Below are 27,449 nucleotides of genomic sequence, written 5' to 3'. Positions count from 1 at the left end.
TTCAACATCGTGAGTTTTGCTGTTGAACGATGTTAAACATGCCGTTCAACAGTTCATGAGCACCTTGTTTGTCGAAGTTTGCATGTAGAACGTAGAGGCTAGACAATGATTCAGGTTGTGTAACCGGAGACAGAACATGAGCCTTTATCTGAGTAGTTTGAATAGATCTGGCTAATTAGAAAGCTAGAACTAGATATGAATGCAACGAAACAACCATTTCAGGATCTACAATGTTTTACAATAGAGGGATGGGTGGATGATTGTTTGTTGCTAGAGCAACATGAGCTTCACACAGTGCCAGATCTGGTAACCTTAGATCCAACCATCGTCAAAAATTATAAGAACTAAGGATCTGAAAATCTGAGAAAATAAGATTGAGGAAGAAGAGTAGAGCAAAACTAAATTTGAAACTTATAGAGAGAGATAACATACTAGTCATTTGTTAGCTGTAATTTGTGGAGAGTCGTTAGATGCACATGTAGTTGAGATCTCTCGTGATCATTAGGGTAATCTTCATGTGATGGATAGATTTTGGAAGGAGCGAGACCCATTCTTTGTAGTTGATTGGGCTTTGTAGTCGGTCGGGGTTGATGTGATAGGCCTAGAACAAGCTCTATGTTAAAAAGAAGTATACAAAATTAAAATTAAAGTTCTCTTTTATTTTAATCGTAAATAACATTAAAATTCATTTGTCAATATAGCCCCGCCGTTGTTCTGGGCCGTAGTCATAACCTCTCTTAGGATGTTGTCTCTAAATCCTCTTTTATGACAATTGTCTCTCACTTTTCTCATTGTTCCATTGAATAGTCATTTTTTTTAATATGTTTTTTAGAATATCTAAATTCAGGATATACAAATGTTGTGGATAAATTTTATATATATATATATATAAAATGTCGTAGATACTTTGATCTCTTGTAGTGTGTGACTGTTATAATTTTAAATTTTTATACTAAAAAATGATTGCACATACACATTTATGGGTGATAAAACTAGTTTGTCTCAAATATATCAATTTTACATGTAATTTTAGGTCGGACGAAACTTCCTATAAAAGCATGGGACATTCAGACTTAGACGAGGCTGGCATGTGTGTATTTGTCACTATGACTTAATTCTAAACTGCATCATAAATCATCAACTCTGATCTCATTAATTTGATTTCCTATTCCATTCACAGAACTCATCCCAAAAGTATTTGACATGGTTGTCAAGTTGCCAACTAGCAAATTTTTGTAAACGAAAATAAAAAATGATTAAATAAATAAAAAAGATAAGAGTGAAATTTTATATTAAGCTTTTCAACTGTCATAATTGTTGTTTGTTCTATTATACTATGTTCTAAAAATATATCGATTATGCAAGATGGAAGTCAAAAAATAGAAAGAAAAAAAGAGATATTAAAACAATGAGAGAGAGAATATTCCATAGTATTTTATTTTATTATATCATACTTAAATATAATATAACCCAGTTTGCTATTGAATTTTATTATTTACGTGAATCGACACATTAATATCAATAAACAAATCAATTTTTGTTTGGAAGAGTATAAACCAACTACTTGATAGGCCACACTTCCCACTAGGGGAAAGAGCTTAAGAAAAACAATACTGTCACACTCAAGGCAACAAGAATATATGAAAAAATAGTAAGAAAAGTAAAATATTTTAAAAATTATGTGAAGTTTTTTATAGAATATGTGTGCTTTGTATTCTTTTCTAGATTCATTGATCACTTTATATTTTATTTATTTATTCACTATCAAATCTACAATATAAATATGTTCATCTTTCTGGACACCAAATATAAAAAGAAAAGAAGATTCGAAAACCATCAGCTACAGTTGGTGTCTGGTCCGGTTAGTCAAACCCAAAAGGCGCCCGCCGCCTGGAATTGAAACAAACCAAAAGCGGTATTCTATTTAAACAAAGTTTGTCCCTGTTTCCTTTCCTTTCCCATACTACTACTATTATAAATAGAGTTCACTCACAAGCACTTCATTCCACACTTACATACATACCTAAGCAAAGAAACAAAACAACTCACTCGTTTGTTAAGTTAATCAATCATGTCGAACACAGTTGGTCAGATCATCAAGTGCAGAGGTAAACCATCTCCTTCTTTTTGTTTCCTACTATGTTTTAATCATCGCTCCATTTCATTGTGTTTTGAAAACTTGTATTATACTTGTAGCTGCGGTTGCATGGGAGGCTGGGAAGCCGTTGGTGATTGAAGAAGTAGAGGTGGCGCCACCGCAGGCAGGTGAAGTTCGTCTCAAGATACTCTTCACCTCCCTTTGCCACACTGATGTTTACTTCTGGGAAGCTAAGGTAAATTATAATCAAAATAGTGTGTTCTGTTTCTTCCTGTTGTTATGAATCGCAATAGCTTAAAATGGTTTTCTTTTTTCCCCTTGTTTCAGGGTCAGACTCCATTGTTTCCTCGTATATTTGGTCATGAAGCTGGAGGGTATGCTTCTCTTCTCAACACTGAAAGTTAAATCACACATATTATATATCTTTGTCTTATATATTATTGATTGAAGCATTTGATTATCTTAGTAATTTAGTATGTAATGTGAATGAATGTTATTGATAATTGTTGGGATAATGTTGATCAGGATTGTGGAGAGTGTAGGTGAGGGTGTGACACATCTTAAACCAGGGGATCATGCTCTGCCGGTATTCACGGGGGAATGTGGGGAATGTCCACATTGTAAGTCAGAGGAAAGCAACATGTGTGATCTTCTTAGGATCAACACAGATAGAGGTGTAATGCTCAATGACAACAAGTCCAGATTCTCTATTAAGGGACAACCTGTACACCATTTCGTCGGCACCTCCACGTTCAGCGAATACACTGTGGTTCATGCTGGTTGTGTTGCAAAGATCAATCCTGATGCACCGCTTGACAAAGTTTGTATTCTCAGCTGTGGAATATGCACTGGTATATATATACAACATCTCTAACTTCAGACATTAATATATAACTAGGCTGAATCTATGTTTTCCTAATCCAATTTGCATTGATGCTCATAGGTCTTGGTGCTACCATCAATGTTGCAAAACCAAAACCTGGCTCTTCTGTTGCTATCTTTGGACTTGGAGCTGTTGGTCTTGCTGTATGTTACTCTTATACCTTTATCTGTATACGTGTGTTACTTTTGCAGTTATGATTGGAAATGAAATGAGCCAATATTAAAATCTGCTCTTCTCTTTAAACCATAATATAGGCTGCTGAAGGGGCAAGAATTTCTGGTGCATCAAGAATCATTGGAGTTGATTTAGTTTCCAGCCGATTTGAATTAGGTACAACGCTTTTAACTTCTCTGAAATCCTTGATGATTCGGATCAACATAAATTCAATGAATGTTCTTTTGTTGACGGCAATTCCTATTCTTTTCATGTTGGCAGCTAAGAAGTTTGGGGTAAATGAGTTCGTAAACCCAAAAGAGCACGACAAACCTGTGCAACAGGTTAGTTCATTGATAATTTATTATATTTCTCTTTTCTATTATAATTTTTGAGTATGATGCTATGGATTATAATGTTTTTGTTTATACAAAGAGATTGAGATGTGAAAATTGGTTTTCAGGTAATTGCTGAAATGACGAATGGAGGTGTAGATCGAGCTGTTGAATGTACCGGTAGCATCCAGGCCATGATCTCAGCATTCGAATGTGTTCATGATGTATGCAAAATAAAATTCATTTACTCTTGTTGCTAAAGAAATTATAAATCTTACCAGGCAAAAGCTGAACCTTGACTTGTTATTATTTCTAAGGGTTGGGGTGTTGCTGTACTTGTTGGAGTGCCAAGCAAAGATGATGCCTTCAAAACTCATCCTATGAATTTCTTGAATGAGAGGACGCTTAAGGGTACCTTCTATGGCAACTACAAGCCCCGCACTGATCTTCCCAATGTTGTTGAGAAGTACATGAAGGGGGTAAGATTCTATATATGTTGGATTATGCAGTGCATTAGGCGGATTATCTAGTATTGCAGAATGATATGTTATTTGTGTTGTTAATGTGATGTTACTGTGATACTTACTGCAGGAGCTGGAGCTGGAGAAATTCATAACTCACACAGTACCATTCTCAGAGATTAACAAAGCTTTTGATTACATGTTGAAAGGGGAGTCCATCAGATGTATCATCAAAATGGAGGAGTAAAGCTCTAAAACTGTGATGTAATAGTCCCTACCAGGGGACTGTGGTCATTCTCTAGTTTTGCAAAAATAAATTTCTTAAGTAATCCCTTTTGTGATGTTGAGTTTGTGAAGTTTTTATGTAAAGAATTGTGATGCTGTGCTGGGATATTCCAATATAAATTAGACTTTGATTTTGTTGTCGCTGTACGGTAATTTAATAATATGTTGAAGGAATATTGTTAAATAGTCCAAACAAACAAAAAGAATAAAAACAAACTTTACGACTCAACTATGAGAAAAATGAACATGTAATCGTAATATAACATCAAACAACTGCAGGTTGAATTCCAGAGTCTAAAGTGTAAGGAAGTGCAAGAAGCAGCAAAAGAGAATAAAAACAAGCTATGTGTTATGAATAAGGGCAAAACAGTCATTACAGTAACCAATTCTTATGATGAGAATGGACACTTGGCACATGATCCTAACATTCAGGAGCAAGGACGTGGAATGAGAGCCAAATTCCCTAACAGAAAGTACGTGGGTGACTTTGTTAAATAGAGGAGGAATCACCAATGATTGGGGGGGAATTAATTGGTGGAAACCTGACTCCCTTCTTTCCCTGAAGCCTTGGCTTTTCTAGATCCTTCTTTTAATTCCATGTATTCACTACTTCATTTGGCTTAGCAATTTTCATTGTTAATTTGATATTGTAATTGTACTGTTACACTATTGAAGTGCAATTCCTAATTTCTTCTGAGTTACAGTAGTAGTTATTACACTATGTTTTCCTAATAAGAACTCGACACACCTCTTTAATTGTGTTAGTTTTGTTTTATAAACTCCCTTGAGTTACAAGTTTCTTTTTTGTTTATTAGGAATGTAAGGATACAACATTGATTGTGTGGCGATTATTTTCTTAACTCAACGGGAAGTGGTTAGGTTCATTAATGGTAAAGAGGTTATATAATGCTCAGTGTTTGTGTTTCTGTAATGCTGAATGTTTGGATTTTTCAAATATTAAAAATCAAATCTTTGCAAGAGTCATGAAGAAACCACATTTTGAAATTTTTGAATTGTTATGCAAAGGTAGTGCTGGTAAACTGAAAGTGTAACAAAATGATGTGATTGTCAAATTTGATGATTCTTAAAATACTAGAGTAGAAAATCATATTGTAAGAACTGTCAAGCCTTTTTCAATATGAGTCCAAATACACCATGCTCCTCATCCATGATTCAACAATACTAATAAAGTCATGTTTGTTTTTATTGAAAAATCTTTTAAGCGCTAATTTTAATGGGGGTATTGGCCAAACCTCTTTTAGAAAAGGCACCTCAATAATAATAATGGGGGCACACATGTAATTGGATTGATTGTGTAAAATTTGTAACAATTCTTTAAACTAAAATGATTGGTTAGAAATTGTAATGAAAGAAATGATTAAGCCTCGTTTGAGTCCTTTGTCCTTTTCATATAATTCATCCATATTTGAACCTATAATAATTATTCTAATATAACGACTATTTTATAAAATAGTAGTACATGATATCTTGTCACACAACTCATTTTATTTGATTATAATCTCTCAATGTATCGGACAAAGTTATAACAAATGAAAGTTGGATCGATCTATACCTTATTTTAAGTTGTTATTACATGTGATTGACAATATTATGTAAGCAATATGCGAAGCAAAGATATTCTGTCAAGTTATGGGACACCCTGTCTCGAAGTGGTTTATTGAATATTAGAGTAAAGCATCATGTTAAGTCAAATATTCTATCATTATACGAGACATCTTGTCTTGAGTTATTTGCTTTGCGTGCAAGTTTGAATAGAGTGTATCTCATGCTTTTGAAATTTGCTTCTCTTTATGTTCAATCAAAGATTTGATTTGAATGTGTATAATCGCTTCAAAAGATTTATTCTAAATTTATTTTAAAAATATCTGAATTCCTATTTCTATCAATTATATATTTAATCAAAATTTGTTTCAATCAAGATCAATAATATTCATAATCACTATTATGGAGATTGAGATTTTGTGCGGTTTTTGGATTCCAACCGCTATGACGCTGAAACCTACTAGGCCTTTTAAGATGAACTTTTGTTGCTAGTTAAGGAGACGTTCTCCTTTGGGAATACTCAGACCTTGCATTGTTTAGCTTGAAGTTTCTATTTGTTACTGAGTATTTGTGTTGTGATTTGTAATGCTCCATTCCTGGGTTATATTTCTAAGATTATGATAATAGAGTATTTGAGTTGTATTAGTGATTTATCCTTCATATACTTTGAATATTGTAAAAATAATTGGAAGATTATTTTAGTGAGAGTGAGATGAGTCTCAGATTTAGGGGGAGCCTGGATCAAAGTTTACGGGTAGTATTAGGAAAAAGAGTCATTGAAGTGGGATAGTTCAAATAAGACCAATTTGTAATTTTGATTACTAAGAATGAATTTACTTTCATTGGATTAATGCTCCTCAGACGTAAGTGACTTTGCACCGAACTGAATTATTAATTCATGTGTTATTTATTTTATGCATTTATCTTTCCTGTTATACAACTTTGTTATCATACACATTATTCCAACATTGTGTCTGACATCATGTCATCAATATAATATAATTTTATTTGGAATTATAGCAGACACCTTGTTCTAGTTAGGCAAGCTCTAGGATTTTCTCTACATTCTGATCAAGATGGTAAATACTAAATAAGGAGGATTTATAAATCGACCATAAATTTTGATAGTACAGACTATGATTATTGGAAGGCTTACATGGTTTCCTTTCTCAAATCTATGCACAACAAGACTTGGCAAGCAGTCATAAATGGAAGGACTCCTCCAAAGGTTACAGTTGAAGACAACACTGAAACCTGCAGGAACAAGTTTGGTTCTACAACTATCTTTGAATTTTGATGAGTGCGCAGATTCTTAGCAAGCTTGAAGTGAAATAAAGCTAAATCTAATCAAGTAATAAGTTGAGTGAAGATGACTTTGATCAAGCCAAGATGCTGAACAAAACTAATCAAATTAGACTCTAAACTCTGGTATTAGAGAGGCTCTGGATATAGAGACTTTGAACTCTGAAGAGACTCTGAACTTTAGACCTCATCTATATCTGAAACCAAAGAGATCATTTGAAGAAGTTCTTAAGTGAAAGTCAACTCTAGTTTTCACTAGTTAACTCTTCTAAAGTAGACATATCTGGTACACTCTTATTTATTCAAGCATCATTTTTCCAAATAGACTCTAAAGTTTATTCTCAAGGCTCTAAAATCTGAACATACTTTAAATTTCTCATATGCAAAGTCAATGTTTTAGAGTGATAGAGTGGATGAACAATACAATATAAGCATCAAAATCAAAAGGACTATACTGCAAACGCCTATAAAAGATTTTCTCTGCTCTACCTATGATTTACGGCTGAACCTACCTACTATATAACTCTGATGTCCTATCTATATAATATATTAAATTTGAAACTTCGGATTATATTGCGACACATGTTAACAATTCTTTTCCATTCATGTCACATCATCTTATAGTCCTATGTGGCACCTCCAAAATCTTATTTTCACTTTTCAAATAGACAAATAGAATATTTAATCTCCATTGGAGGTCACGTGTTCGAACCTTGGAAAAGACGAAGAAAATTCTCATTTTTAACAAAAATGATCTAAGAAGAAATCACTATTCTAACTATATATATTCTCCTAAATTTCAACTTTAAAATAGATGTGTGACCTTAGAGAGTATTTTATATAATATATTAAAGAGTTTAATTGAAATACACTGACAGTGTAAAAGGATTTTATACCGTCAGTTAATCATAGACGTCGAATATTAAAAGAAGTTTGACTTTTATTTTAAAAATCTATAAAATAATACAAACGGATGATGGTGATGAATCGACGGTGTAAAACTTTTTACACTGACAGTGTATAGTAATTAATCTCTATATTAAATCTGAAATTTTGGATTATATTGCTGACACATCTATATAATATATTAAATCTGAAGCTTTGGATTATATTGCGACACATGTTAACAATTATATTCCATTCGTGCCACATAATCCTATAGTCTTATGTGGCACCTCCAAAATCTTATTTTCGCTTTTCAAATAGAGAAATAGAATATTTAATCTCCATTGGAGGTCACGGGTTCAAACCTTGGAAAAGACGAAGAAAATCAGATAAATTTTTACAATCCCATTAATAAAGTTCAAAGAATTATTCAAAAAAACAATTAAGTTAATATAGCAACTAGCATTTTCAACCTTTTATTCATTAGATAACTAAATTTGACAAAAATAAATATAAATTTTATAAAACTAAGAAAGTTTTATTTGATAATATTTGCGAATAAACTTTTAATTTTGTTTAACACTGAGAATACACACCTTTAACAACTTAAAATAAAATATACAAATTAAAGATAACTACTAAAAATACATGAGAATCAAAATAAAATAAAAATTATTTTATAGTTATTTAAATTTGCAAAGCTAGTTACGAATGCCATTCTTAATTTACAATCATGTATTTTCCTTTCAAATAAATTGTATATTTTTATATGTGATTAATGAATATCATTGTCTTAACTATAATTTACAATAAATTAGTGATAATATTTGCAAATAAACTTTTAATTTTGTTTAACACTGAGAATATACATCTTTAACAACTTAAAATTAAATATACAAATTAAAGATAACTACTAAAAATACATGAGAATCAAAATAAAACAAAAAATATTTTATAGTTATTTAAATTTGCAAAGCTAGTTACGAGTGTCATTCTTAATTTACAATCATGTATTTTCCTTTCAAATGAATTGTATATTTTTATATGTGATTAATGAATATCATTGTCTTAATTATAATTTACAATAAATTAATGTAATATAAATTTAGCAATCATATTTTTCAAAATAATTTCTTAATATATTTAAAACTCAATAACAATTAATAAACTAATTTACAACCGCACATTGCGCGGGTCTTAATCTAGTTGAATTAATTTCCAGTCATATCCTCTAACAGACTGATTTCTCGTATATAAAAAGAGGTCAAAGGATGTTTAAAAGAAAAATGGATGATTAAAAGAACAACAAAAAGAGACTGAAAGCTTTCACACACAAAATTGAGGAAATTTCATTATGAAGAAAATTCAATAAAGGAAATCATCATCAAGAAAGAAAAGATTGAAGAAAGACGTTGAGCTTCATTTCAAATATTATAAGTGTAAAAAAACTGAACTTCATTGTGTATATTCTTTTTAGTAAGAAGCATCCTTGTAAACACAATTATCTTGATTAACATTTATTAATTTCCTTGAGAGACTAAGTTTTATCAAAATTCTCAAGAAGTCATTGACGATTAGTCTTTGAGTTATATTTCCTTGAGAGACTAGGGTATAGTCATAATTCTCAAGAAGTCTTAGACAATTGGTATTTGAGTTGTATAATCAATTTGATTATTGGATTATGTCCTTATTGAGAAGGCAAAATCAATCCGGCAGTGGACTGAAAGTAACTTTGTTAACAGCGAATCAGGATAAAAATACTTGTGTTATTTTTCTTTATCATTATTGTTTCTATTTGTGTTCCTGGGTTGCAAAAATTTTAAATCTAGAAACTCAATTAAAGCTTCATTTCTTGTGTTTCTTGAACCTTCAATTGGTATCAGAGCTCTGGTTCCGGTATTGACTAGTTGTGTCAAACACTTAACCGTGTCAGAAAAAATCCATTTTCTTGAAACACAAATGAATCATACAAACAATGATAAAGACTATTATTTTGTCAAACCTCCAATATTTGATTAAGATAAATTTGATTAGTGGAAAGACATAATATAAAGTTCCTTTCTTGGCCAAGATGCAGACTTATGGGATATTGTTTTAAACTTCTACACACATCCTTTGGATGTTAATGGCGTAAGGCTTGAAAGAAATCAGATGAATAAACAACAAAATAATGATCACAAGGATCATCATAGATTCATAAATATTTTGATGTATGTTATTTCCTATTCAGGGTATGAGAAGATTACAATAAAGACTTTGCTAAGTCTATATTTGATTCTTTAAAAATGACTTATGAAGGAAATAAGAAAGTTAAGGAAACTAAGACCCTGGATTCAATTCATAAGGATTAAGCCTTCAAAATGGAAGAGGGTGGTCCTCAAAGAAAAATCATGTATATGACTATGAATACCCAAATTCTTAAAAGTATAAAAGAAGACTCTGAAAGTGACTCTAAAGAAGAGAGAGATTATATGACTCTGAAGATAAATCTAAAGGTGAATCTAAAAATAGGGAAGACTTTATTTTTAATAAAATTAGTTCTTTTTCTAAATTATTTTAGTATATGTAGTATTTATAAAAAATATGGATTAGAAGTTTTTGTTAAGTCACTTTTTGTCATCACCCATTTACTAAATAAAAGAAATTTCAGAAAAAATAATATTAAATTTGTTTTATTGCAAATTACATAAAAAAGATATGATTATAATTGAGTTTACTTTTAAATCGCATTGATAATAACAGTATTACAAGAAGTTTAGATAAAATTGAAAAAAGGAGAATGTTGATCTGTAAACCTCTCTTCACGTGTTTCCTACCCTACAACATTGTGCACTATCCGTCCCTCATGTATTTCATCATCACCATTCATCATCTTGCAGACCAAAGGGATGGACATCGATTTCACTCAAGCAAGAAAACATCATCATCAGTCATACCATATGTGCATACATTAAAACTAATTAACAAAAAATCAGCATTCAGTGAGCCACAAACATGACATACATCACAATACATACCATCATACATAACACCCACATACTGAAAATGAAAACAAACAAAAAGCAGAAATTGAAAATATCTGAGCAAGTAAAAAACGCATTTCCATTCCACTACACCTAAATCCCTCAAAATAAGGGATTGAGCAAAACCTCTTAACAGATTTTGATTCCCCTTTAAGCCTATGCAAAATCACAACTCATCTTTTCACACGAGCAAAGGAATATCTGAGTGAAAAATTTAACTTCCCACACGTCTCTTTTCCATATAAATAAGCTATTCCACTGCTTCACATATTACACAAGAAAACGCAATGAAACTCTGCAGAATTTCCCTCATACCTCTCATTTCAAAGCTCCCAGAATACTTACTCATAGCTCATCATCTGAACTTTGAGATAAGGCGAGCTAAAACCTACCTAAATCTATCATTACATCCTACGATCTGAGCAAGAAAAGGCAAGAACTGCAAGTTGGCAGAAGAGCACTAAGGAAAGAAGAGGTTAGGAAGAAGGACACAATACCTACGTTGGAGTCTTCCCTTCAGTAACTATTGAAGTGGTAAACCTTCAAGTCTATTTCCTTCTTCATATTGAATACTCATTTGTTTGGTGTTTGTTTAGACTTACTGAAATAAAACTTTGTTGAACCTGTAATTGTAGAACTTAGGGTCATCTTTGTTCATTCGAATGTCTGATTATTTTTAAAAATATTTTTAAGTGGGGGAGAGTTGTAACATCCCAAATTTGATTAATTAATTTAATTGAAATATTTAGATTTTTATTTGATTAATTGATGTTTTAAATTAATTATTGTGCGATTGTGGGGGTAAGTATCCTTGGAGTAAGAGTAAACTAATTATTGTTTAGAATTAATTAAAATTTTAATTAATTATTAGAATAAATAGTATTTTATTTGAATTAATTATATAAAATAGTAAAAATGGGAGTTTTGAGCCATTTGTGAGAATTGGAGAAAATACGTGATAATAGTAGAGAAGCTAGTAATGAATTGTGTAAAACGGTAATTTTGAGAAAATAGTTAGAAACACTATATATTCTAAAATATTTAGGTTTTGAGAAAATAGTTAGAAACGCCGTATAAGAAGAAAAGAGGAACCAAAAGCTTTTGGGAAGGAGAGTTAGGATTGGGAAAAGGGACTCAGAGGTTGTTCAATTCACTATCATTGCTAGAAATCTAAGGTAAGGGGGAGAAAGAGCTATCAGTCTAGATGTATTGCATGAAGGGTAGAGATGAGAGGTCCTTAATCTCTTTAGGGAAATTGAGATGTGTTTAATTCTGAGTTTCTATGATGTTAGATGTTATTGGACGTCTTAATGATAAATTTTGTGTGCATATACGTACTATTTTCTATTTTGAGATATTGATGGTTTCCACCATGTTTGAGGGCTTTGAAGGTTTTGGGGTAAATATGATTTTGAGTGATTGATGGATTAAATGAACTAAACCATGAAAATAATATGCTATATATATATATATATATATATATATATATATATATATATATATATATATATATATATATATATATATATAATTTTTGGTTGATTTTAATGGTTGAGGGTGAAAGAATTGGATTTGCTTTGATCTCATTGCTGAAAATGTGTTTTTGACATTCTGATATGACTACCATGGTAGCCATGCCATGGCGCACAAGGTGGTCGTCTCGCTCAGGTTCATGACGGGTGTCATCTCATGTGTGTGTGTATATATATATATATATATATATATATATATATATATATATATATATATATATATATATATATATATATATATATATATATATATATATATATATATATATATATATATATATATATATATATATATATATGTATGTATTATTTTTGGTTGATTTTAATGGCTGAGGGTGAAAGAATTGGATTTGCTTTGATCTCATTGCTGAAAATGTATTTTTGACATTCTGAATGTTCATGACTACCATGGTAGCCATGCCATGACGCACAAGGTGGTCGTCTCGCTCAGGTTCATGACGGGTGTCATCTCATGACGCATATGGTAGTCATGAACCTATAACTTGCGTAATTTGGTCGTAACTTTCATTCTGTAAGTCCAAATGAGACGATGTTCAAAGCGTTGGAAAGCTAAAGCGCAAATCTACCTCATGGTGGTGCTTGGTGAATCTTTTGAATTCTAATCATGTATCTACTGTGGAAAATGTTTTTGATGACTTGTATGACCGGTTAGCGAATCGTTGTGTTTATCAAATGATGTGTTATTGTTTTGGTGAATTAACATGAACGAATGCTTATGAAATTACATTTATTGAGTTGCTGATGTTTGTTGTTGTTTTTTGAGTGTCATAACATTGATTAATTGATACGTATGATAAATGATGTTGTGCATAAATGGTGAGATGTGTATGATGATCTCTTTGGTGAATCTTTTAGTGATAATGCATGTTATTGAGAGTCATGTATCATGGTGTACGGACTTCAGTCCAATTTTGGTGTGCTCCGGTCCTATGGTGGAGATCGGGAGCGAGTAGCTGATTCCATATGGGAGCTGGTGAAGCTTTATCTATGGGGATGATAACGATTTGGTGTGCTCTGCTCCTATTGTGGGGATCGGAAGTGAGATAAACCTAAGTGTTCATGAATGGTACCGTATGCATAAAGAGTAAGTTATGGAGTACATTTGTATACATAGTTGCATTTGTAGCTGATTGTTCATGATGTTGATGATTGAGTGTGATTATATACATGTTGTCATGATTTGAGTGTGAGAATATGTTGTGGATGGTTGTCTAATGAATGTTTGCTTGTTGTGTTCTTTACCTTAGCATTCTTTACACTATTTATATTGATTTGTTGTTTTTCACCCCCTTTGCTTTCATGTCATCCGTCATGGACATCTTGTAGATACTCAGGAGTAGAGTTTGCTATTGTAAGTGGAAGTTAGCTCCTGGAGTTACTTCGTTTAGCTTCATCGTTGTTTAAAAGTATTGCTATAATTATGTAACATTGGGGTTGAGAATGTTTGTTTGCTTATCATGATTCGACTAGAGTTTAATTGCTTTATTTATTTTATGTTGAAGTTGTTGAGAGTTGAATATGATAACTCTTCATTTTTAAATAATTTATTATAATTTTGAATTTGAGACTAAATGTTCAAGTTATGTTGTTTTGTTTAATTGAGATGAGATTGATACTGCCACAATGATACCCTGAGTGAAGGTGAGCGTGCAATGACATGTGTTGTATGACATTGATATTTCCACTGCATATTTGTTAAATGTTTGTTTTATTAGAGGATTTGTCATTTGTGACACCTTAGATTATCGTGTAAAGCTTAAAATATAAGTTTAGGGGCTTAGGGTGTTACAACATACATAAATATTCAATCTCGATTATGGTAACACTTTTCTCTGGTGGCCAAGATCAGTTCAGTCTGCCTCTTTCTTGCAAGTCTGCCATTCATCATTGCTCGCTTCATCAGTTGGACGTTAAAAAGGTCTTTTGACACAAAGAATTGGAGGGGGGGTTTATATGGATCAGTCCACAGGTTTTGCTATTCTTGGAAATTCTGTACTTGTTTGCCGATTTCATTGTTCTCTTTATGGGCTGAAACAATTCCCACGTGATTGGTTTAGTCGCTTCAGCTTTTCCTTGATACAGTTTGGTGTGACTAGATGTGAAACAGATCACTTTGTTTTCTTCCTTCATTTCTCCACCGGTCTATGCATCTTTCTTATGGTCTATGTTGATGGCATTGTTATAACTAGAGACGATACAAAGGGTATCTAACGTCTCAAAACTCATATTTTCAAAAAAATCCAGACAAAATACTTAGGTCCACTAAGATGCTTCTTAGGCATTGGAGTTTCCCAAACCTCATCAGACATTGCAATCAACCACCGCAAGTATGCATTAGACATCTTCAGTGAAACTAATATGCTTAATTATTGTCCTATTGATACTCCTATGGATCCTAACGTCAAGCTTCTTCTGGGTTAAGGGGAGCCATTGAAAGACCTGAGAATATATCGACTACTTGTGGATAAACTCAATTATATTACAATCACCATACCAAATATTACATTTGATATGAGCATTGTGAGCCAGTTTTTGAACGCTCGTTGTGATAGTCATTGAGATGCAGTAATTCGAATTCTTAGATATATAAAGAATGCACAAGGAAGAGGACTATTATATGAAGATAAGGGTGATGCTAAAATAATTTGTCATTCAGATGCAAACTAAGTCGGATCATCGTTGGATAGAAGACCCATTTCTGGATAATGTGTTCTTATTGGAGGTAATATGATCTCATTAAGAAGCAAGAAACAAAACACAATTGCATTATCTAGTGTTGAAGCTAAATATCGTAATATGGCAGCAACCTCAAAGGAGTTTGCATGGCTTACAAATTTACTCTTAGAGCTTAAGTTGAAAGATCTTCAGGCCACAAAACTCATATGTGACAATCAAGCAACACTCTATATTGCATATAATTCAGTTTTCCATGAACGGATGACCAAACACATAGAAATAGGTTGTCATTATGTATGAGACAATGTATTTTCAAGAGAAATCACTGCATATCTCATCAAATCCGAAGACCAACTGACTGATATGTTCACTAATTATCTTAGGAATTATCATATTATAGTTATTACTCTGTACATTATTTCAACACTAACATAATACTTCCTTTGTCCTAAAATAATTGTCATAATTGATCATTTTACATTGATTAGAAAAATATAATAAATAAAAATCTTATTTAAAATAGAGGGAGTATAATTTAATAAAAATGCACAATTTTATTATAATATTATTATATTTTTTAATCTGTGTGTAAAATCTTAAAAACATTAATTTAATTTTTAAACGGAAGAGAGTATTTACTAATTCATTTATTAAAGTATAGTAGTAGTACTTTGTTTCCTTTCCCAGTACTATAAATAACGATCAGTTCACACGTTGATTGTTCCACATACATATATAGCATAAATCAAATCAAATCAAACAACTCACACATACATTCGACATTCTCGGTTCTTAATTACGTTCTTAATCTGTTGATTTCATCGTCGTCGTCATCATCATCTGCTAATCATGTCGAACACTGTTGGTCAAGTCATCAAGTGCAGAGGTCTACCATCTCTTTCTTTTTTCAAATTATGTTTTGCTCATTTTTATTTCCTTTCCTACAATATTTTAATCATCAGTTTTATGTGATTGTGTTTTGAAAAAATGCATTGTACTTGCAGCTGCGATTGCATGGGAGGCTGGGAAGCCGCTGGTTCATGCTGGATGTGCTGCAAAGATCAACCCTGATGCACCGCTTGACAATGTTTGCATTCTCAGTTGTGGAATATGCACAGGTGTATGTATATATATATACACACACAAGATCTCTAACTTAGATATTAACATATAAGTATGTCTATGTTTTCCTAATATAATTTGCATTGATGGTTATAGGTCTTGGTGCTACCATCAATGTTGCAAAACCAAAACCTGGCTCTTCTGTTGCTATCTTTGGACTTGGAGCTGTTGGCCTTGCTGTATGTTACTCTTATACCTTTATCTGTATATGTGTGTTACTTTTGCAGTTATGATTGGAAATGAAATGAGCCAATATTAACATCTGCTCTTCTCTTTAAACCATGATATAGGCTGCTGAAGGGGCAAGGATTTCCGGTTAGAACTAGGTACAATGTTTTTAAATTCTCTCAACCTTGATGATTCGGATCAACATAAATTCAACGAATCTTCTTTTTCTGATGGCATTTCTTATTCTTTTCTTGTTGGCAGGTAAGAATTTTGGGGTAACTGATTTCATAAACCCAAAAGATCACGACAAACCTGTGCAAGAAGTTAGTTCATTGACAATTTAGTAAATATATTTCTGTTTTCTATTTTTTTCTTTTAGTATGATGCTATGCATTAAAATGTTGTTTGTTTTTTTATACAAAAGGTTCACAGATGTGAACATTGGTTTGCAGGTAGTAGTTGAAATGACGAATGGCGGTGTGGATCGTGCTGTTGAATGTACCAGGAGCATCCAGGCCATGATCTCAGCATTCGAATGTGTTCATGATGTATCCAAAACAAAATTAATTGGCTCTTACTTGTTGCTAAAGAAATTATATATCTTACTAAGGCAAAACCGGAACCTTGATTTGTTTTTATTAGGGTTGGGGTGTTACTGTACTTGTGATAAGAAGCAAATCTTTTGTGTCTTCTGTATTTTTAATTAGAGTACATCCTTAGTCTTTATATAGACTCAGAAACTTACAATTATTAGTAAATACTATTAATAGACCACTATCTCTTGACCTTCCAACTACAACAGACTCTTAATCTCTCTACTAACTTATTAATAGAAACCCACTAGCTATAACATTAAAGTTTATTCAACAAAACTCCTCTGTAAACTTAAATATTTCTTCTATTCATCATGCCTATCAATTTCTTGCCTCTGTCGAAGATTTCTTTTGATAGTGGTTTTGTGAAAATGTTTGCTGCTTGATCCTCACTTGCTACATGCTTCAATTCAACATTTCCTTCCTTCACGTGTTCTCGAATGAAGTGGAAGCGAACGTCAATGTGTTTCCTCCTTTCATGGTTTACTGGATTCTTTGCTAACTCAATTGCTGACCTGTTGTCAACTTGTATTATTGTTGCACCTTTCTGTTTTAGCTCCATTTTACTCATCAATCTTCTGAGCCATATTGCATGACAAACGCACCAGGATGTTGCTACATATTTTGCTTCACATGTCGAAAGTGTTACTATTGGATGTTTTTTAGAAAGCCAAGTGAATGCAGTATTTCCCATGAAGAACACATATCCAGAAGTGCTTTTTCGATCGTCTATGTCTCCGCACCAATCACTGTCAGAGTAACCAACCAACTTGTATTTGTCTGAATTCGAGTAGAACATCCCAAGTGACACTGTTCCTTGGATGTACCTCAGAATTCGCTTCAATGCTTTCCAATGTGTGTAAACTGGCTCCTCAATGAATCGACTTACAATGCATACACTTAATGAGATATCTGGTCTTGTACATGTGAGATAGCGAAGACTTCCTACCAAACTTTGATATTTGCCTGCTTCGACACGTTCTCCTCCATCAAATTTCGACAGCTTTGTTCCTGGTTCCATTGGCGTCGAAGCCGGATTACAGCTTTCCATCTTATATCTTTTCAAGATTTCTTTTGCATATTTTTCTTGTGAGATGAAGATTCCTGTTTCTTCTTGTCGAATTTCCAGACCAAGAAAGAATCTCATCAGGCCTAAGTCTGTCATCTCGAATTCACGTGTCATTGTGCTTTTGAATTCTTCTATCATCTGACCATTACTGCCCAGAAAAATAAGATCATCGATATAGAGAGCAACAAGTAATGCATTCCTTCCATTTTTCTTCAAGTAGAGAGCATGTTCGTACGAACATTGCTCGAACCCGTTCTCCTTGAAATATGTGTCGATATGTGTGTTCCATGCCTGCGGTGCTTGCTTCAGCCCATATAGCGCTTTCTTCAATTTCAGTACCTTCTTCTCTTCTCCAGCTTTCATGTACCCGAGTGGTTGTTCAACATAGACTTCTTCTTCGAGTACACCATTCAGAAAAGTTGTTTTGACATCCATTTGAAATATTGGCCATTTAAATTGAGCAGCTTGAGATATGAGTAATCGAATTGTCTCCATTCTTGCAACAGGTGCAAATACTTCGTCATAATCAACTCCTGCTTTTTGTTTGTATCCCTTCGCAACAAGTCTCGCTTTGTATCGTTCTATTTCTCCTAGAGCGTTCATCTTTTTCTTGAATACCCACTTTACACCAATGGGTTGACTACCTTTTGGCAATTCAACTAGCTCCCAAGTGTTGTTGTGGTTAATCGCCCTGATCTCTTCGTCCATGGAACTTGTCCACTTCTTGTCTCGTACTGCTTCTTCAAAACTGATGTTTTCAGCATCTGCCAAGAGACATACAAGGTGCACTTCACTTGTCGAATCATACAGATCTTGCAAACTTCGCATTCTGGGTTATGGAGGTTCATCTTCATTGTCAGAGTCTTCAAGTTTTGTTGAAATTTTTGGTGGTACAGCGACAGATGATTCTTCAACTTCGACGATAACTTCTGTCGAACTGTTCCAATCCCATTTACTTGCTTCGTTTATTCGAACGTCTCTACTCACTATCACTGATCAGTCACCATTTATGCTAGGTATTTCACTATTTAACCGTAAATAAGTCAGGTAAACTGCGTAAACTGAAGCATTTTTAGTTAGATATAAGCTCAATTCTATAATATGAAGTGTGTTGTTACTTATGAATTTCTTGAGGATATTTTACACTTTTGGGTATGTTAGCAGGTAAAAAAACTAGTTTGGAAGCTCAGGGAATCAAACGTCAGATGCGAAATTAAGCCCGAGCAAGAAAACGGAAGAAAAAATCAATTCTTGAAGAACGTGCTGTCCATACGCGTATGGCCTTACATGATACGCGTATGGACCTTCCCAGTACGCGTAGCATACGCAAATGACCAGAGGGGTTGAAAATCAAGCCAAAAGACAAGCTTCTGGTGATACGCGTACCAAACTGGTGATACGCGTACCAGACTGGGCAATACGCGTATGAGACTGGGCAATACGCGTATCAAGCCCAGAATCAGGAAAAGCCCAACTGAATAGCTATTTAGAGGGGAGAAAATGATTTTTCAGGGGTTGGACGTTTTGGAGAGAAAAGGGACGCGTTTTGAGAGCTGGAGACTCTACGACTATCCAAGGATTCATATGTTCAATAGTTTTCCGACGATTGAAGATTGATTCCTCACGAAGTCCTGTAATGACAACAATGTTAATCTTTGTTTTTATTTCGATTATGAGTAGCTAAACCCCCCATTGCTAGGGGGGTGACCCTGATTCTGAATGTGACAAATTTGATGTTTATGAATGCATTGATTATTTCTTCTTTTCCATTGATTTGTTCTTAGTACCGTTCTTTATGCTTTATTCGTCGGACCAACGAATGATAATTATTATGAATAGTTTAAGTTGGACAACGATTGTTCATTGATCTGGATAAGAACTTTGGATAGTAAAAATAACCTAGGACGAGGGATTTTCTATCTGACCGGTAATTCTTGATATTTGAATGCTTGAGTATGAACTTAATTATTTATGGACATAGTAATTAGGTTACATAATCAAAGGTCTGTTCACTAAGGACTTAGGAATAGATACCCTTGAGAACCGAAATTAATTTGACAGGAATATTGTCTAAGCCTTCATAAATTATATCTGTTACAGGAAGTTTCATTCACCGAACCCTAGCAATCTTCTCTCATTTGTATCTCGTTCAACCTTTTTACTTGTTTTATTTATTTGCAATTGGTAGTATAATTACTCACAACACAAAAACCAAAGGCTTTTGTCTAATTGAAACAATCTATAAACTCTGTATCGTCAAGCAGTCCTTGAGATCGACAAACGGGGAATTTCCCTTTTATTACTACCGTGAGAAAAGTAGTACACTTGCTATTTTCACATCAATCACCTTCTTTCTTATGGGGTCGAATAGTTTGTACCCTTTTGTTTTCTCATCATACCTAATGAGTATGTATTTCTGACCTTTGTCTTCAAGCTTCGTTCTTCGTTGATCTGATACGTGTGCATAAGCCACACTTCCAAATAATTTGAGATGAGAAACTGTTGGCTTCTATCCGCTCCACGCTTCTTGTGGTGTTTGATCTTCTAACTTCGAATGTGGACATCGATTCTGAACATAAATGGCACATTGTACAGCTTCTGCCCAAAATTCCTTTGGCATGTTCTTGCTTTTAAGCATTGAGCGAACCATGTCAAGGACTGTTCGATTCTTCCTTTCAGCCACCTCATTTTGTTGAGGTGAGTATGCTGCAGTTAGAAATCTCCTTATGCCATGCTCTTCACAATACTTCATAAAGGTTGTCGAAGTATACTCACCACCTCTATCAGATCGAACTGCTTTAATGTTGTAATACCCCAAAATTTACCCTTCATTTTTCCTGGAAGCATACGCTTTACACCTCATGCATGCATTCATTTTTAGGTCATTTAACATTAGATACATTGCATTTCATCATGTCAATCATAATTAGATCCAAGAAACTTTATTTAAAAAAAAATAATAATAAATAAAAATAAATAAATAAATAAATAAAAATAATAATAAATAAATAAAAGAAAAAATCTCAGACTTGGACCTCTCTCAAAAGCCCACTAAGCTACCAATATTAGGCTATAAATACTAGAGTTTCAGTGAAACAAATATTGGATTCTATTCCTATTACCCTGAGGAAAAAGATAGTGAGAGAAGAGCTAACAAAGTTCAGAGCAGTCTCCAAACCCTGAAGGGAACTCAACTGCACAGAATCACCTCTGCCTCACATAAACCCTAAAGATTATTTTGTAAACCTCACGGATGCAACTCAATTTCAATCAAGCTCTCCAATTAGGTTTGCCCTATATCCATCATCTTTATGCCTTTAATTTGAATGCTCTAAATGTATGAGGTATTATGGGTGAATTTGATACCCTGTTGATGCATGTCTTTTTTGTGAATTTTAATGACATGATTCATGTGGTTACATTTTGATTTGGGGGCAACCCTTGATTACCCTATTTTTTTTGTCTCTAACCTGTTTGTTGAGTTTTTGTGAGGGCTCACATGACTTTTGTAGGGATAACTTGCGTGGTTTTCCACTTTATTTGTTGGATACCCCCTGGAGGTTTCATTCCGATTACCTGTACTGACTCACTTTCTTTGATGGTGTTTAGCTTGGAAGGATCCCTGGGTTTCCCATTCCTCTAACTGCTGTTACTTCGGATCTTTATCCGCGTGGTACTTTTACATTTTTCCCGCATTTTACTGCTTTCCTAGCTGGAAGACCTCGATAGGAGGCAATGTTTTTGTGTGTTTTTTTTACAGGTTCCTTCGTCAAGGACTGCCTTTTTGCATGAGTTCACCAAACCCTAACCCTTCATTGATTTTTCTTCTCCTAAACACACGTTTACTCCTTCTACTACAGATGAGTAAGTCTCCAAAGGTCGAGCATCCGGTAGATTGCGTAGTAACGTCGTTCGTCCAAAACCCACTCCATAACCCCGTAGTTAGCCGAACTACGGCTTGCTCTGATTCTCATTCCAGATGAGATACGTAGGCATAAGACGCGATGTCTTAGCGAGCACACATCCCCCCAACCCATAGGTCAGCCGAGCTACGAAGACTCTGATTCTCATATTCAGATGAGATACGTATGCAGTGGATGCGACATCCGTGCAAGTCATTTTCATTTAACCCTTTTTTTTTGGTAAGCAGCATAAGAGAAACTCACACCCTTTAGACAAGAACTACAAAAGTGGATCCCGTAGAGTACTACGGATGCGTAGGGGTGCTAATACCTTCCCTTCGCATAACCGACTCCCGAACCCAAGATTTGGTTGCGAGACCCCGTCTTGTCCTTTCCTTTTTCAGGTTTACTTCGAGCGTTTCCTTTCCCTCCTTTGGGATGAATAACGCACGGTGGCGACTCTTCTGTCATTTTCTTTCGCCGGTTGTTTTTTCGCGCACTGTATTTTTCAGGTTGCGACAGCTGGCGACTCTGCTGGGGAAACTAAGAAGTTGACCTCTTGCTGGTCCATCTTCCCTAAGCGAGTCCCTCCTAGCTTTTGCGATTTTCTTGTTTATTGGGTGTTCATGCTTTTGTACATTTATTTACTTACCTGCTTGCATTCATCTGCTGTATCTGTTGGATCTGTTTGTTTGTTTGTTGGGATGGGGTGTTATATGAGAGATAAGCCCATTACCCAGGCTTGAGTGTACACACAGGTTTTAGAGTGGATAATCATGAGGCTTGCGTGGCGTGTTGCTACGTTAAGTCGTTCGTGAAGAACCACACCCAGACGAGGTTTCTTTTGGATATATTATGTCTTACGGGTGTTCCGTAACGGCAGGATGTTCCTCTAGAAATCGTCGACTCTGGTGACCATTTCCCGAGAACTCAGTCGAGGCCTCTCCTCCGAGACGTGATTATGTTAGCTCTGGTGGGCGCATTCTCGCTGCTCAATCCGAGGACCCCGAGACTGGGAACTTGCTATTAAGATGTCCTGTTGAGGGGAGTCAATGGAGGTCTTTTGTCCCGTAATAATGCCAAACCTTCAGTGGTAAACGTATTATTCGCGACTGAAGGGCTGAAGCTGACGAACTTCTGTTCTTAGAACCTACCAGTGAGGGGCGGACTAAATTCAGGAAACCTTAACCTCCAACCAACCCGGTTTTCTGGAGCAGAGATCTGATCTTATATTATATTCTTCAGTGGGTTTTCTCTTCAGACAGTGCAACCCGACAGATGTTCAAGCAGATACAGCAATCTTGATTTCCATGCCACTGCATTGCATTCACATCATTGCATCACATCATTCTGCATTCATATCATTTAACACATGTTTATCCATTTCTGTGGGGTTTATATCTTCTTCTTGATTCTAGTCGGGGTTTTTCTGGTACTTTTTAAAAGGGATATTTTATCTGATGAGAGACTGGAATCAAGGGGGTAGAATACCTTTTGGATTTGATAAACATGTCACTGCATTTGCATATCCATAGCATGTCTTGCATAATAGGTACTACCGCAGTGTTCTCAATTGTTTGGTGTTTCATCAGCAGGATAGCTGACTCAAGCATTCACCGATACGGTACCCGAAGGAATCAACAGAGAGCAATGGAAGGTGTACAAGCAGAGCTCGCTGAGATGAGGATCCGCATGACCCAATTCATGGGTGTGGTTCAAGGGGTGGCTCAGGGACAGCAAGAGCTCAGACAGATGATGCAGAGGAATCCCGCCGCTACTCAACCAGAGACATTGGATGATCCTCCAGCTGGAGAGGCTAATGGTCCCAATGGACCGGGGCCTATCCCGATCCCACATGTCAACCTTGATCAACAGCTCGTCCATGATGATCAGGCCGATCAATTCCCCCTACTTCAGGAAGACTTTGGCATGGTGTAGCACCTCAAATTTGCACCTACCTTGTGTACATACATTTTCATATTAGGTCATTAACATAACATAGTCCACTGCATAGCATTGCATTGCCATTTGCCCAAGTGCAAGTCAATCAGACAAAATTAGGTCAAGCTGATCAGGAGAATCAGTCAGTCAAGCAAGCATGTGCAAATTCCATTGAGACAGAGCCCTAGGGTTGATTTATCAAGTTCATGTGATTATGTGATCATTGTGAAGTGGTTTGGCCAAAGATTGGATGTTCAAAGCTCAACAGTCAAGCTGGATTTCATCTGAAACCATAGAAAGTCAATTGTGGTCAACTGTGCCAAAATTCATGGATTTGAAGGTGGGAGATGGTTTGAAAGGCTTCATTCATGTCCATACAAGTCTCATTTGACATTTCAAAGATCAAGGTTGAAGAATTTGAGGTCAGATGAAAAGTTTCCAAAAATAGCAAGTGACCTGTAATTGGAAACTGCCCAAAAATGGAAAGTTCTTCTCCTCAAATTTACATCATCATAAAAGCTTCAAATGGAATTTTGTCCAACATGAAAGTTGAAGATCTTGATGTCACCTTTCCAAAAAGTCCAAGAACACTCATTTCTCATGTGTGGTTGGCAAGTTATGATCAAATCATTTTCAGAAAAAGTTGAACTTCAAAGGACCATAACTCATGAACCATTTGGCCAAATTGGGTGATTCTTTTTTGAGCAAGTCACATTTGACATGTACTGTCACATTGCATCATTGCATTTCATCAAAAATCAACACATCAAAATGGCATTTTTCAAGTGAACTAATTTGTATTTTGGTGGGAAAAAAGGTGATTTTGAGAAATACATGTCATTTGCATACCAAACCACTTCTAACACATCATAAACATCAATTTGGACTTGTTTGAATGGTATTTGCACTGTTACATTGGCTGCATTGTGAAAAGGTCATTTTTGCCAATTACATGAAAATTGCATTTTGCTAATTCACATCATTCTTGCTAATCTTGTTTAACAAATGGATTAAGCACATGGTATAAAGTCCCTAATCATAACAGAAACACCTAATCACAATCACTTTTCAGATCCAAACTCAGAAATCACCAAATTCTCTCAATTTTCTTCAAAACTTTTTCACACTTTTTTCACCATTTCCATTGAAATTCATCATCCATCGTGCTTGTTCTTGTGTGATCCATCTTCTGCAGGTACTTGTGAACATCTGTTGAGCAAAATTGTGGCAAGAACATTGGAGAATCGCAGCTGTCATCATCTTGAGCATCCATGGCAAATTGATCATTCTTGAAGCTGGAGCATAATTGAGCTACAAGATCTACTCCATTCACTTCCTAGAGCATTAACCTACTTCTGTTTCACCAATTGGAGCTGTGAATTCACCAAATCGAGCAACTGCCACTTCAAGAGGTTAGATCTCGAATTCTTTAATTGATGGAATTGTGATATGGCTTGTGTAGATCTTAGATCAAAGAGCATGCTGCAACTTGTAGTTTTGAATTTCATTAGGTTTTGAGTGAGAAATCTGGAATTGAAAGTTTGATGTCAAATTTTCTTTTGATCGATTTGTGCTGGATATTTAGAATTAGGTCAAAGCGTGTTGATATTGTTGTTGTGCTTGATTAGACGCTTCCAATGATATATGATTTGCCAACTTTCATGATGATTTGCTCTTGATGATTTCTGGTGATGAACTGATGAACGCGTGATGAAGGCTGAAAACATTTCCGGAAACTGTCATTTGATCTTTGTTAGCGCTACTGTTCATATGTTTAGATGTTAGTGCGCTAATTTTTCAAAGCATACCTGCTTCGATTCCGCTGGAAAGCATTTTCACTTTTTGCCTTTTTTTTCTCATATGGCTATCATGTTAACATGCCTTAATTCCATTTTTTTATTTCTTTTTCACTTCAAAAAATGATAACTAACTCCATTTTAATCCAAATTTGATGCAATTTTTTGTGCCATTCTCCTTATCATGTGCCATTCTCCTTATCATTGTGCACCATGCTTACTCTTTTGATCATAAAATCTTGATGCTTCATTAGAAATTCATGAAATTTTATATGCATGATCTAAACTCTTTCCTGGTCATTTTGATATGTGGTTTGTAATTTTTGAGTTCCTGGCTTGAGAGTTATGACATGATCTTTATAGGTGTTACATTTTATGCCATGCCATGCTTTGTGCATCTTCTTGATTTTATTTTATATGCTTGTTAAACTTAGATTGAGCTGGATTTTTGCATGATTGATTTTATGAATGTTGAGAATACATGTGAATTTGTCTGGAATTTTTGAAGGCATTTCCTATTTGATTGGGATTTTATTTGCTGTTTAGTCATTTGTTAACTTTTTGTGATACATGTTCCCATTTGATTTGTGAAATTCTGGTTATTAATTGGATGGATGTGAAATTTGACATGTGAATGGTAGACATCTTGAAGGGCATCATGGTTTTAATCCCATTCATTTATCATGTTTTGTCTCTGTTTTATGATTGGTTGAAGTGAATGCATGTTTTGATGTCTTGTATTGACTTGTTTAAACTTGTCTGAACTTTTTGAATTTCATTGACTTGCTTCCCTTGGCCCAAATGAGCTGAAATTTGGTATGATTGACATGTTATGAATGCTGTTTGAGCATGAATTTTTTGAGGATTTATTGAAATGTTTTGGTATTGATTTGATTGGGATCATTCTGTTTGGTCCTTTGAGGTTCTAGATTGCATGTTTTATGCCTTTTCCTTCATGAAATGATAATGATGAATGATATGAATGTGAAACCACTTGGATTGGATTTCTAATTGTTTGATCTTGATTTTGGATAATTTTCACTTGCTGTTTTGAGTTTTTCACCTCCTTTTGACCCTAGGCTTGTCCTAGTGGTCTTGTTTCTCATGTTTGAGTTTGCTTTTCAGGTTAGGAAACAAATGCTTTAAGGAGATTAATGCAAGTTGATTGAGTTTGGTTGATTGTTGTGAACTAACTTGTTCTATTTTGTAGGATGCTTAGCTCACTTGCTTTGGGCTTATGCTTTGCACATGTGATTGATTGTGTCTGTTGGTTCTTATGTTGCTTGTTTGACTTTGTGATTGGTATACTGACTGTATTTGATTGATTTCAGGTACCATAGTTGCTTTAGTTCCTTCGAGAACTTGCTTTGCTTTGCTTAAGCATTGAGGTAGAATCTCTTGTCTCCATGTAGTCTGGAAGACCTGGCCTGGTACCTGGCCAGGCACCTGTCTGAAGTCCTCCTTAAGAGGCAATGTTTGTGATTGTTTACTTTGTCCCCAAGCAGGAAAAGACCTCATATGAGGCAATTGGTAGACAAAAGAGATATGTAGCCTATCTCCTACTATTCTGTGAGTCACTCACCTTGCTACCACACGTGTTGATGCATAGTGAGTAAAAACCCAAGATCAGTTGAGTCAGTG

At 34.6% G+C, this 27,449-nt stretch overlaps 2 protein-coding genes and 1 pseudogene across 3 annotated transcripts in view; all 3 read left to right on the top strand.

The window, feature by feature from the left end:
- The first annotated feature begins 1,843 nt into the window (after nucleotides 1-1,843).
- On the top strand, nucleotides 1,844-4,912 carry LOC127082490 (alcohol dehydrogenase 1). 2 transcript variants are annotated; one of them, XM_051022735.1, is made up of 11 exons: nucleotides 1,844-2,108; nucleotides 2,197-2,333; nucleotides 2,426-2,472; nucleotides 2,624-2,949; nucleotides 3,042-3,124; nucleotides 3,236-3,311; nucleotides 3,417-3,478; nucleotides 3,598-3,693; nucleotides 3,787-3,948; nucleotides 4,061-4,173; nucleotides 4,495-4,912. In XM_051022735.1, the coding sequence occupies exons 1-11, from the start codon at nucleotides 2,072-2,074 to the stop codon at nucleotides 4,511-4,513; spliced, it is 1,158 nt and encodes a 385-aa protein (XP_050878692.1). In that variant the 5' UTR covers nucleotides 1,844-2,071; the 3' UTR covers nucleotides 4,514-4,912. The 2 variants fall into 2 exon arrangements, with proteins under 2 accessions (XP_050878692.1, XP_050878691.1); XM_051022734.1 differs by having other exon boundaries at nucleotides 3,236-3,478.
- An 11,146-nt stretch (nucleotides 4,913-16,058) lies between these two features.
- LOC127082491 (alcohol dehydrogenase 1-like) overlaps nucleotides 16,059-27,449 on the top strand; it is an 86,697-nt gene continuing 75,306 nt past the window's right edge. Inside the window, exon 1 of the mRNA XM_051022738.1 lies at nucleotides 16,059-16,103. Coding sequence (XP_050878695.1) covers nucleotides 16,067-16,103 — 37 coding nt within the window. The 5' untranslated portion in view covers nucleotides 16,059-16,066. The remainder of the gene's footprint in view (nucleotides 16,104-27,449) is intronic.
- The window catches only part of LOC127083051 (alcohol dehydrogenase 1-like), a 41,875-nt pseudogene continuing 30,557 nt past the window's right edge, over nucleotides 16,132-27,449 (top strand).

This window comes from Lathyrus oleraceus, chromosome 5 (assembly GCF_024323335.1).
Source record: "Lathyrus oleraceus cultivar Zhongwan6 chromosome 5, CAAS_Psat_ZW6_1.0, whole genome shotgun sequence".
NCBI lineage: Eukaryota > Viridiplantae > Streptophyta > Magnoliopsida > Fabales > Fabaceae > Lathyrus > Lathyrus oleraceus.
Note: the sequence above shows the minus strand (reverse complement) of the source record. Positions and strands in the feature narration are given on the sequence as shown.

Coding starts and splice junctions, on each gene's coding strand:
- LOC127082490 (XM_051022734.1), top strand. CDS start 2,072: ATGTCGAACACAGTTGGTCAGATCATCAAGTGCAGAG. Junction 3,694..3,786: donor CATTCGAATGTGTTCATGAT/GTATGCAAAATA, acceptor ATTATTTCTAAG/GGTTGGGGTGTTGCTGTACT. Junction 3,949..4,060: donor TTGAGAAGTACATGAAGGGG/GTAAGATTCTAT, acceptor TACTTACTGCAG/GAGCTGGAGCTGGAGAAATT.